We start from the raw sequence: 12,204 nt of genomic DNA on the forward strand, positions 1-12,204 counted from the left end.
GGTTGAGTCACTGATGTGATCTTCCTGTCTGGGTTGCCCCCCCTTGGGTTGTGCCGTGGCGGAGATCTTTGTGGGCTATACTCGGCCTTGTCTCAGGATGGTAAGTTGGTGGTTGAAGATATCCCTCTATTGGTGTGGGGGCTGTGCTTTGGCAAAGTGGGTGGGGTTATATCCTTCCTGTTTGGCCCTGTCCGGGGGTGTCCTCGGATGGGGCCACAGTGTCTCCTGACCCCTCCTGTCTCAGCCTCCAGTATTTATGCTGCAGTAGTTTATGTGTCGGGGGGCTAGGGTCAGTTTGTTATATCTGGAGTACTTCTCCTGTCCTATCCGGTGTCGTGTGTGATTTTAAGTATGCCCTCTCTAATTCTCTCTTTCTTTCTTTCTTTCTCTCTCGGAGGACCTGAGCCCTAGGACCATGCCTCAGGACTACCTGACATGATGACTCCTTGCTGCCCCCAGTCCACCTGGCTGTGCTGCTGCTCCAGTTTCAACTGTCCTGCCTGTGATTATTATTATTGACCATGCTGGTCATTTATGAACATTTGAACATCTTGGCCATGTTCTGTTATAATCTCCACCCGGCACAGCCAGAAGAGGACTGACAACCACACATAGCCTGGTTCCTCTCTAGGTTTCTTCCTAGGTTTTGGCCATTCTAGGGAGTTTTTCCTAGCCACCGTGCTTCTACACCTGCATTGCTTGCTGTTTGGGGTTTTAGGCTGGGTTTCTGTAGAGCACTTTGAGATATCAGCTGATGTACGAAGGGCTATATTAAATAAATTGGATTTGATTTGATTTGAGAACGTATGATAACATTAGAGAATATAAGATAACATAAGATAACATTAGAGAACACTAGAGAACATTAGAGTATATAAGATAACATAAGATAACATTAGAGAATATAAGATAACACTAGAGAACATTAGAGAATATAAGATAACACTAGAGAACATTAGAGAATATAAGATAACACTAGAGAACATTAGAGAATATAACATAACATAAGATAACATTAGAGAACACTAGAGAACATACGATAACACTAGAGAACATAGGATAACACTAGAGAACATTAGAGAACATACGATAACACTAGAGAACATTAGAGAATATAAGATAACACTAGAGAACATTAGAGAATATAAGATAACACTAGAGAACATACGATAACACAAGAGAACATTAGAGAATATAAGAAAACACTAGAGAACATAGGATAACACTACAGAACATTAGAGGATATAAGATAACACTAGAGAACATTAGAGAATATAAGATAACACTAGAGAACATTAGAGAACATACGATAACACTAGAGAACATTAGAGAACATACGATAACACTAGAGAATATTCGAGAACATACGATAACACTAGAGAACATTAGAGAACATTAGAGAACATACGATAACACTAGAGAACATTAGAGAATATAAGATAACACTAGAGAACATTAGAGAATATAAGATAACACTAGAGAACATACGATAACACTAGAGAACATTAGAGAACATACGATAACACTAGAGAACATTAGAGAACATACTATAACACTAGAGAACATTAGAGAATATAAGAAAAGACTAGAGAACCTAGGATAACACTAGATAACATTAGAGAATATAAGATAACACTAGAGAACATTAGAGAATATAAGATAACATTAGAGAACATCAGAGAATATAAGATAACACTAGAGAACATTAGAGAATATAAGATAACACTAGAGAACATTAGAGAATATAAGATAACACTAGAGAACATACGATAACACTAGAGAACATTAGAGAACATACGATAACACTAGAGAACATTAGAGAACATACTATAACACTAGAGAACATTAGAGAATATAAGAAAAGACTAGAGAACCTAGGATAACACTAGATAACATTAGAGAATATAAGATAACACTAGAGAACATTAGAGAATATAAGATAACACTAGAGAACATACGATAACACTAGAGAACATTAGAGAACATACGATAACACTAGAGAACATTAGAGAACATACTATAACACTAGAGAACATTAGAGAATATAAGAAAAGACTAGAGAACCTAGGATAACACTAGATAACATTAGAGAATATAAGATAACACTAGAGAACATTAGAGAATATAAGATAACATTAGAGAACATCAGAGAATATAAGATAACACTAGAGAACATTAGAGAATATAAGATAACACTAGAGAACATTAGAGAATATAAGATAACACTAGAGAACATTAGAGAATATAAGAAAACACTAGAGAACATTAGAGAATATAAGATAACACTAGAGAACATTAGAGAATATAAGATAACACTAGAGAACATTAGAGAATATAAGATAACACTAGAGAACATTAGAGAATATAAGATAACACTAGAGAACATTAGAGAATATAAGAAAACACTAGAGAACATTAGATAACATTAGAGAATATAAGATAACACTAGAGAACATTAGAGAATATAAGATAACACTAGAGAACATTAGAGAATATAAGATAACACTAGAGAACATTAGAGAATATAAGAAAACACTAGAGAACATAGGATAACACTAGAGAACATTAGAGAACATATGATAACACTAGAGAACATAGGATAACACTAGAGAACATTAGAGAATATAAGATAACATTAGAGAACATTAGAGAATATAAGATAACATTAGAGAACATTAGAGAACATTGGATAACACTAGATAACATTAGAGAATATAAGATAACACTAGAGAACATTAGAGAATATAAGATAACATTAGAGAACATCAGAGAATATAAGATAACACTAGAGAACATTAGAGAATATAAGATAACACTAGAGAACATTAGAGAATATAAGATAACACTAGAGAACATACGATAACACTAGAGAACATTAGAGAACATACGATAACACTAGAGAACATTAGAGAACATACTATAACACTAGAGAACATTAGAGAATATAAGAAAAGACTAGAGAACCTAGGATAACACTAGATAACATTAGAGAATATAAGATAACACTAGAGAACATTAGAGAATATAAGATAACACTAGAGAACATACGATAACACTAGAGAACATTAGAGAACATACGATAACACTAGAGAACATTAGAGAACATACTATAACACTAGAGAACATTAGAGAATATAAGAAAAGACTAGAGAACCTAGGATAACACTAGATAACATTAGAGAATATAAGATAACACTAGAGAACATTAGAGAATATAAGATAACATTAGAGAACATCAGAGAATATAAGATAACACTAGAGAACATTAGAGAATATAAGATAACACTAGAGAACATTAGAGAATATAAGATAACACTAGAGAACATTAGAGAATATAAGAAAACACTAGAGAACATTAGAGAATATAAGATAACACTAGAGAACATTAGAGAATATAAGATAACACTAGAGAACATTAGAGAATATAAGATAACACTAGAGAACATTAGAGAATATAAGATAACACTAGAGAACATTAGAGAATATAAGAAAACACTAGAGAACATTAGATAACATTAGAGAATATAAGATAACACTAGAGAACATTAGAGAATATAAGATAACACTAGAGAACATTAGAGAATATAAGATAACACTAGAGAACATTAGAGAATATAAGAAAACACTAGAGAACATAGGATAACACTAGAGAACATTAGAGAACATATGATAACACTAGAGAACATAGGATAACACTAGAGAACATTAGAGAATATAAGATAACATTAGAGAACATTAGAGAATATAAGATAACATTAGAGAACATTAGAGAACATTGGATAACACTAGAGAACATTAGAGAATATAAGATAACATTAGAGAACATTAGAGAATATAAGATAACATTAGAGAACATTAGAGAACATAGGATAACACTAGAGAACATTAGAGAATATAAGATAACACTAGAGAACATAGGATAACACTAGAGAACATTAGAGAACATACGATAACACTAGAGAACATTCCCCAGATAGGGCACTTTAACACTCACCTGATTCTCTGGACAGCTGATGAAAGGCATCCACTCCCTTCTCTCCATAGGATCCTTCTGACGCGATGGTAGATACGTAGTTCCAGCCCATGGCCTTGACTATGTCCACCATGGCTTGGGCTTGGAATGAGTCCGGAGGCACCACGCGAGAGAAGAAGTCGTATCGTCGGTCGTCGCTCAGCTCCGGGGCCGTGGAGGCATAGCTGATCTGAGGAATCTGAGGAGAGAGGGAAGAAGGGTTAAGATGGAGAGGACATCATAATGCCAATCATGGCTGTTTTCTCGGGTTGGGGATGTAAAGTAGATATAGTAGTACTCTGATGCGTAACAGCTTGCTCCACAAGGTGGAATACGATGTGCTGGACAGATGGCAGTCAGCAATAGGACTGCACTTGTCACACAGTACCAGTCAAAAGATATTGAAGACATCACAACTATGGAATAACACATATGGAATCATGTAGTAACCAAAAAAGTGGTAAACAAATCAAAATATATTTAATATTTTTGATTCTTAAAAGTAGAATTGATGATGACAGCTTTGCACACTCTTGGCATTATCTCAACCAGTTTCACCTGGAATGCTTTCCCAACAGTCTTGGAGGAGTTCCCACATATGCTGAGCACCTGTTCTTTCCTTTTTTTTCTTTCACTCCGCAGTCCAACTCATCACAAACCATCTGAATTGGGATGAGGTCGGGTGATTGTGGAGGCCAGGTCATCTGATGCAAAACTCCATCACTCTCCCTCTTGGTCAAATAACACTTACACAGCCTGAAGGTGTGTTGGGTCATTGTCCTCTTGAAAAGCAAATGATAGTCCCACTAAGTGTAAATCAGATTGGATCGCGTATCGCTGCAGAATGCTGTGGTAGCCATGCTAGTTAAGTATACCTTGAATTCTAAATAAATCACTAACAGTGTCAACAGCAATGTACCCCCACACCATCACACCACCTCCTCCATGCTTCAAGGTGGAAACCACACATGCAGAGATCATTCGTTCACCAACTCTGCATCTCACAAAGACATGGAACCAAAAATCCCAGATTTTCACCTGTCTAATGCCCATTGCTTGTGTTTCTTGGCCAAAGCAAGTCTCTTCATTTTATTGGTGTTCTTTAGTAGTGGTTTCTTTGCAGCAATTCAACCATGAAGGCATAATTTTGACATGTGTCTGTTACTTGAACTCTATGAGGCATTTATTTGGGCAAAACATTCTGAGGCTGGTAGCTCTAATGAACGTATCCTCTGCAGCAGAGGTAACTCTGGGTTTTCCTTTCCCGTGGCAATCTTCATTAAGAGTCAGTTTCATCATAGCGCTTGATGGTTTTTGCAACTGCACTTAAAGAAACTATCAAAGTTCTTGAAATTGTCCGGATTGACTGACCTTAATGTCTTAAAATAATGATGGACTGTCGTTTCGCTTTGCTTTACTTGAGCAGTTCTTGCCATAATATGGACTTGGTCTCTTATCAAATAGGTCTATCTTCTATATATCAACCCTACGTTGTCACAACACAACTGATTGACTCAAACACATTAAGTAGGAAAGAAATTCCACTATTTAACTTTTAAAAAGGCACACCTGTTAATTAATTGGAATGCATTCCAGTTGACTACGTCATGAAGCTGGTTGAGAGAATGCCAAGAGTGTCCAAAGCTGTCATCAAGGCAAAGGGTGGCTACTTTGAAGAATCTCAAATATAAATACACTTTTTTGGTTAATGCATGATTCCACATCTGTTTTTTCATAGTTTTGATGTCTTCAGTATTATTCAACAATGTAGAAAATAATAAAAATAAAGACAAAACCCTGAAAGAGTAGGTGTTCTAAAATATTTGAGGGTACTGCACATTATCCATCATCTTATATTTTTTTTATATATGAAAATAATAAATGTATTGTCAATCATCTGATGAATAGGCCTTTCCCACTATTGATCACAATAGCCTGCATAGTTCTCTGCATTTACATGCGTGAGTCCTTTGCTCTGCTGACGTGAATAACCTGTGAGTTTAATCCTTACCTACAGTATGTGACATTGTATTTTTTGTCTAGACAGCCTTGTGTGTCTGGGCTCTGAGAAACCAGTCAAATACCACTGAATAGACAATCTTGTGTGTCTAGGCTCTGAGAAACCAGTCAAATACCACTCAATAGACAATTCTGTGTGTCTGCGCTCTGAGAAACCAGTCAAATACCACTCAATAGACAATCCTGTGTGTCTGGACTCTGAGAAACCAGTCAAATACCACTCAATAGACAATCCTGTGTGTCTGGGCTCTGAGAAACCAGTCAAATACCACTCAATAGACAATCCTGTGTGTCTGGGCTCTGATAAACCTGGCTACATCACTTGGGCTCTGAAGCCGTGTTCACACTGCAGGCCTTAATGCTCAAATCATTTGTGTTTTTCAAAATCCATTTTGCAATATAACTGACTGTCCAAACAGCCAGTTCCAAGCGACCTAGTTATTTGTGTGTGATCGGACAGCAGTCGTATGCTTACCATGGCTATGCTATCTGTAATAGTAATGACAGGTGTGTGAACAGTATTGAAGGCTGATTTGTAGCAGTGCTCATGCTTCCTATAACTCAGAAGTTAGATAGCAACCTAAGGTGAAAACAAAGGCTCCCATTTCCTTTGAATGTTCAAAATCATAATGTAAGAACGCTGTTAAATCATCAAAGGATAAGATCCCCCAACTTTCAAAACAAGTCATTTTTGGCGAGCCACAGTTGTCAACTAGCTAGCCACAGCAGTCAACTAGCTAGCCACACTAGTTAACTAGCTAGCCACACTAGTTAACTAGCTAGACACAGCAGTCCACGAGCTAGCCACAGCAGTCAATGAGCTAGCCACACTAGTTAACTATCTAGCCACAGCAGTCAACTAGCTAGCCACAGCAGTCAACTAGCTAACTAGGTAGCTGTTTAGCAAGCAACAAGATATGCAGCTAGCCACACTAGTTCTATAGCTAGCCACAGCAGTCAACTAGCTAGCCACACTAGTTAACTTGCTAGACACAGCAGTCAACTAACTAGCCACAGCAGTCAACTAGCTAGCCACAGCAGTCAATTAGCTAGCCACACTAGTTAACTAGCTAGCCACAGCAGTCAACTAGCTAGCCACAGCTAGTAAACTAGCTAGGCAAAGCAGTCAACTAGCTAGCTACAGCAGTCAACTAGCTAGCCACACTAGTTAACTAGCTAGCCACAGCAGTCAACTAGCTAGCCACAGTAGTCAACTAGCTAGCCACAGCAGTCAACTAGCTAGCCACACTAGTTAACTAGCTAGCCACAGCAGTCATCTAGCTAGCCACAGCAGTCAACTAGCTAGCCACAGCAGTCAACTAGCTAACTAGGTAGCTGTTTAGCAGGTAGCTGATTTTTTTTATGGCCGGGGATAATTGCAAGTTTTGACATCTCCTTGCCTTCGGCAAAACTTTACAGCTCAAAGTTATTAACGTTGAATAAATGTTGCATATTTCAAACTGTTTTTCCACGAGGAAAAATGTCAATTTATGAAGTTCAGAGTTATCAGTAAAATAAGATACGATATGCCTTGCACGGTGCAAAATTGGTCTAGCGACATTCTTGGCTCATCCTGCTCTATTGACTTCTTGTGCCATACCACCGTGAATACGCCTGTTCCGGGTCGGGCCCGGTTAGTGCTGGGACGGGAGACCGCCTGGGAATACCAGGTGCCGTAAGCACATTTTTTAAAAGTAAGATATCCCTCAAACTTCTAAATTAGTTTGACACACCTTGCTCTTCATTTAAATGTACATTCCATCAGAAAGTGGTCTGGGATTAGTTCAACATTATGTCCATTTAGGTCTGGTCCCCTGGCCTTGTTAATTCTCTCTCAGGAGAGAGCTCCCTCAGCTGTAAATCCAAACAACACGCTGGTTTCTTCAATTAGCCCTTTGATCTCTCTTAATTTAATGGGAGGAGAGTAGAAGCAATCATCTGTAAATACTGCCCATTATTAGAGGAGTGGAAAAGAAGAACGGATGTGGCTATGAGATTGTACAAATAAAACCGGTGAAGAACAGAAGTAAAAAATTCAGTCATCAAACATAAAACGATTCAACCCACATTATATGACAACTGAACACTGCCAGAAAGGAATGGCTATGGGTGATATACTATAGCAGTAAACAATGGCTATGGGTGATACACTATAGGAGTAAACAATGGCTATGGGTAATATACTATAGCAGTAAACAATGGCTATGGGTGATACACTATAGCAGTAAACAATGGCTATGGGTAATACACTATAGCAGTAAACAATGACTATGGGTGATACACTATAGCAGTAAACAATGGTTATGGGTGATACACTATAGCAGTAAACAATGGTTATGGGTGATACACTATAGCAGTAAACAATGGTTATGGGTGATACACTATAGCAGTAAACAATGACTATGGGTGATACACTATAGCAGTAAACAATGACTATGGGTGATACACTATAGGAGTAAACAATGACTATGGGTGATACACTATAGTAGTAAACAATGGCTATGGGTAATACACTATAGCAGTAAACAATGACTATGGGTGATACACTATAGCAGTAAACAATGGTTATGGGTGATACACTATAGCAGTAAACAATGGTTATGGGTGATACACTATAGCAGTAAACGATGGCTATGGGTGATACACTATAGCAGTAAACAATGACTATGGGTGATACACTATAGCAGTAAACAATGGTTATGGGTGATACACTATAGCAGTAAACGATGGCTATGGGTGATACACTATAGCAGTAAACAATGTTTTTTTTATTTTACCTTTATTTTACTAGGCAAGTCAGTTAAGAACAAATTCTTATTTTCAATGACGGCCTAGGAACAGTGGGTTAACTGCCTGTTCAGGGGCAGAACGACAGATTTGTACCTTGTCAGCTCAGGGGTTTGAACATGCAACCTTCCGGTTACTAGTCCAACGCTCTAACCACTAGGCTACCCTGATACACTACAGCAGTAAACAATGGCTATGGGTGATACACTATAGCAGTAAACAATGGCTATGGGTAATATACTATAGCAGTAAACAATGGCTATGGGTAATATGCTATAGCAGTAAACAATGGCTATGGGTGATACACTATAGCAGTAAACAATGGCTATGGGTAATATACTATAGCAGTAAACGATGGTTATGGGTGATATACTATAGCAGTAAACGATGGTTATGGGTAATACACTATAGTAGTAAACAATGGCTATGGGTAATACACTATAGCAGTAAACGATGGTCATGGGTGATATACTATAGCAGTAAACGATGGTTATGGGTGATATACTATAGCAGTAAACGATGGTTATGGGTAATACACTATAGTAGTAAACAATGGCTATGGGTAATACACTATAGCAGTAAACGATGGTCATGGGTGATATACTATAGCAGTAAACGATGGTCATGGGTGATATACTATAGCAGTAAACAATGACTATGGGTGATATACTATAGCAGTAAACGATGGTTATGGGTGATACAAATAGCTGTGCAGCTCCACTCCCCATCTAATCTGACAGAGCTTGAGGCTCTGCAGAGAAGAATAAGGCAAACTCCCCAAATACAGGTGTGCCAAGCTTGTAGCGTCCTAGCCAAGAAGACTCGCGGCTGTAGTCGCTGCAAAATGTCCTTCAGCAAAGTATTGAGTAAAGGGTCTGAATACTTTTGTAAATGTAATATTATATCGTTTTTTTTTTAGTTATACATTTTGCAAACATTTCTGAAAACCTCCATTTTAGAATCAGGCTGTAAACGTAACAAAATGTAGAAAACGTCTGACTTCTGATTGGGTGTAATTGGAGGTCTACCAAGTATTTCAACAGTGCCATGGGGAATCAACAACCTTTCACCTTTCACCCTCTCACTCTTAGGCCTTGAAGTTTCTTGTTTCCTGTTTTCTGTCTCGCTCTCTCTCTTCCACAGGAATCAACAACCTTTCACCTTCCACCCTCTGACTCTTAGGCCTTGAACACACACACACACACACACACACACACACACACACACACACACACACACACACACACACACACACACACACACACACACACACACACACACACTAGGGCTGGGCGGTATACCTTATTTTATTTCAGTATACACCAGTATTGATGCACAGAGCGGTTTCGGTTTTTACTTGACCTTCTATAACGGTATTTGAATGTTTGGTTTATTAAATGTGATTTGCCGTGTGTAACGTCCTTCAAACCTTTTTGTAGTTTACACCGCTACTTGAATCATCCTTCCTCGCTCGCTCCTCTTTCCACACAGACCTAGCCCCGCCTACTGTCACTCAAGGAGAACATGTGCAGTTGCCTGACCACAAGACACTTGCATGCAGTCTGTATTAGAGGTTGACACAGGAGTGAAAATTCATTTCTGTCCTGGATTTGTCCTGTCCATTTCTTTCCGGTACTGTCCTGACCCCACAACTGATCTATAACTCCGGAACATTCCCGTCCCGTCCCCGTGCTCATTTTATTGGGCACAGAAAGATATAGGCTATTGTGTTTTTGTTTTTTTTAGGAAGAATTGGAATTAAATTAAGTAAATGCAATATGTGACTGTGATATGTTGTTGTGTTAACCTATTTTTGCACTGACTGTAGACCCAAGTCTCTCTGGATAAGAGCGTATTCTAAATGACCTATAGGTCGATGGATTCAGGCTGGAGGATGAGGACAGAGACGCCAGCAGGATGCTCTGCTCTACTGGCAGAAAAATGTAACCTACAGCTGAGCACTGCACACATATGAACATTTACAATACATTAACATTTACAACATGAACAAAAAAACAACAACAAAAACACCTGAACAGCTGCATGAGTCTATCTATTTTCATTTCACTCTTAACTGGTTTTGTTAAATACACGAACAATCGGGCTTAATGGTAAAGTTGTTGGGTGTAGAGCAGCTTTGCCACAGGCTGCTTGTCCCGCTCTCCGGATGGTAGCCTATTGGATTAAACCACAGCGGGTTTCTTTTTACAAGCAGGTTCCATCGTTGTCAAAGACAACCCCATCGAATTTAGCTAAAATATCGCTCTTTCCTTGTCTCTAATGATAATGTTAGTGATAGGTCCTTGGCTGCAACAAGACATTGCAAATCCATTATTGAAAGCTTCATCATTTAGCCTACTGAGCCTAGTGACTGGCAGGAACTGGAGTTAGGGCCTAGTGACTGGCAGGAACTGGAGTTAGGGCCTAGTGACTGGCAGGAACTGGGGTTACGGCCTAGTGACTGGCAGGAACTGGAGTTAGAGCCTAGTCACTGTCAGGAACTGGAGTTAGAGCCTAGTGACTGGCAGGAACTGGAGTTAGAGCCTAGTGACTGGCAGGAACTGGAGTTAGAGCCTAGTGACTGGCAAGAACTGGAGTTAGGGCCTAGTGACTGGCAGGAACTGGAGTTAGAGCCTAGTGACTGGCAGGAACTGGAGTTAGAGCCTAGTGACTGGCAGGAGCTGGAGTTAGAGCCTAGTGACTGGCAGGAACTGGAGTTAGAGCCTAGTGACTGGCAGGAACTGGAGTTAGGGCCTAGTGACTGGCAGGAACTGGAGTTAGAGCCTAGTGACTGGCAGGAACTGGAGTTAGAGCCTAGTGACTGGCAGGAACTGGAGTTAGGGCCTAGTGACTGGCAGGAACTGGAGTTAGAGCCTAGTGACTGGCAGGAACTGGAGTCAGGGCCTAGTGACTGGCAGGAACTGGAGTTAGGGCCTAGTGACTGGCAGGAACTAGAGTTAGGGCCTAGTGACTGGCAGGAACTGGAGTTAGAGCCTAGTGACTGGCAGGAACTGGAGTTAGAGCCTAGTGACTGGCAGGAACTGGAGTCAGGGCCTAGTGACTGGCAGGAACTGGAGTTAGGGCCTAGTGACTGGCAGGAACTGGAGTTAGGCGCGAGAGTGAGCCGAAGGAAGGGGGTAAATTACTATTCAACTTTTTATTAAACGTTATTAAGTAAACTATACTGGGCTCCCGAGTGGCGCAGCGGCCTAAGGCACTGCATCTCAGTCCTAGAGGCATCACTACAGACCCTGGTTCGATTCCAGGCTGTATCACATCCAAATCAAATCAAATTTGTCAAATACACACGGTTAGCAGATGTTAATGCGAGTGTAGTGAAATACTTGTGTTTCTAATTCTGACAATGCAGTAATAACCAACGGGTA

General features: G+C 39.3%; 1 protein-coding gene across 1 annotated transcript in view; it reads right to left on the reverse strand.

Annotated features, from left to right (window-relative positions):
- The window catches only part of LOC115120214 (metabotropic glutamate receptor 7-like), a 398,512-nt gene that overhangs the window by 275,363 nt on the left and 110,945 nt on the right, over positions 1-12,204 (reverse strand). The window contains exon 2 of the mRNA XM_065000748.1: positions 3,995-4,211. Within this exon, the coding sequence (XP_064856820.1) occupies positions 3,995-4,211 (217 nt within the window). The remainder of the gene's footprint in view (positions 1-3,994; positions 4,212-12,204) is intronic.

Source organism: Oncorhynchus nerka, linkage group LG15 (assembly GCF_034236695.1).
Source record: "Oncorhynchus nerka isolate Pitt River linkage group LG15, Oner_Uvic_2.0, whole genome shotgun sequence".
Lineage (NCBI taxonomy): Eukaryota > Metazoa > Chordata > Actinopteri > Salmoniformes > Salmonidae > Oncorhynchus > Oncorhynchus nerka.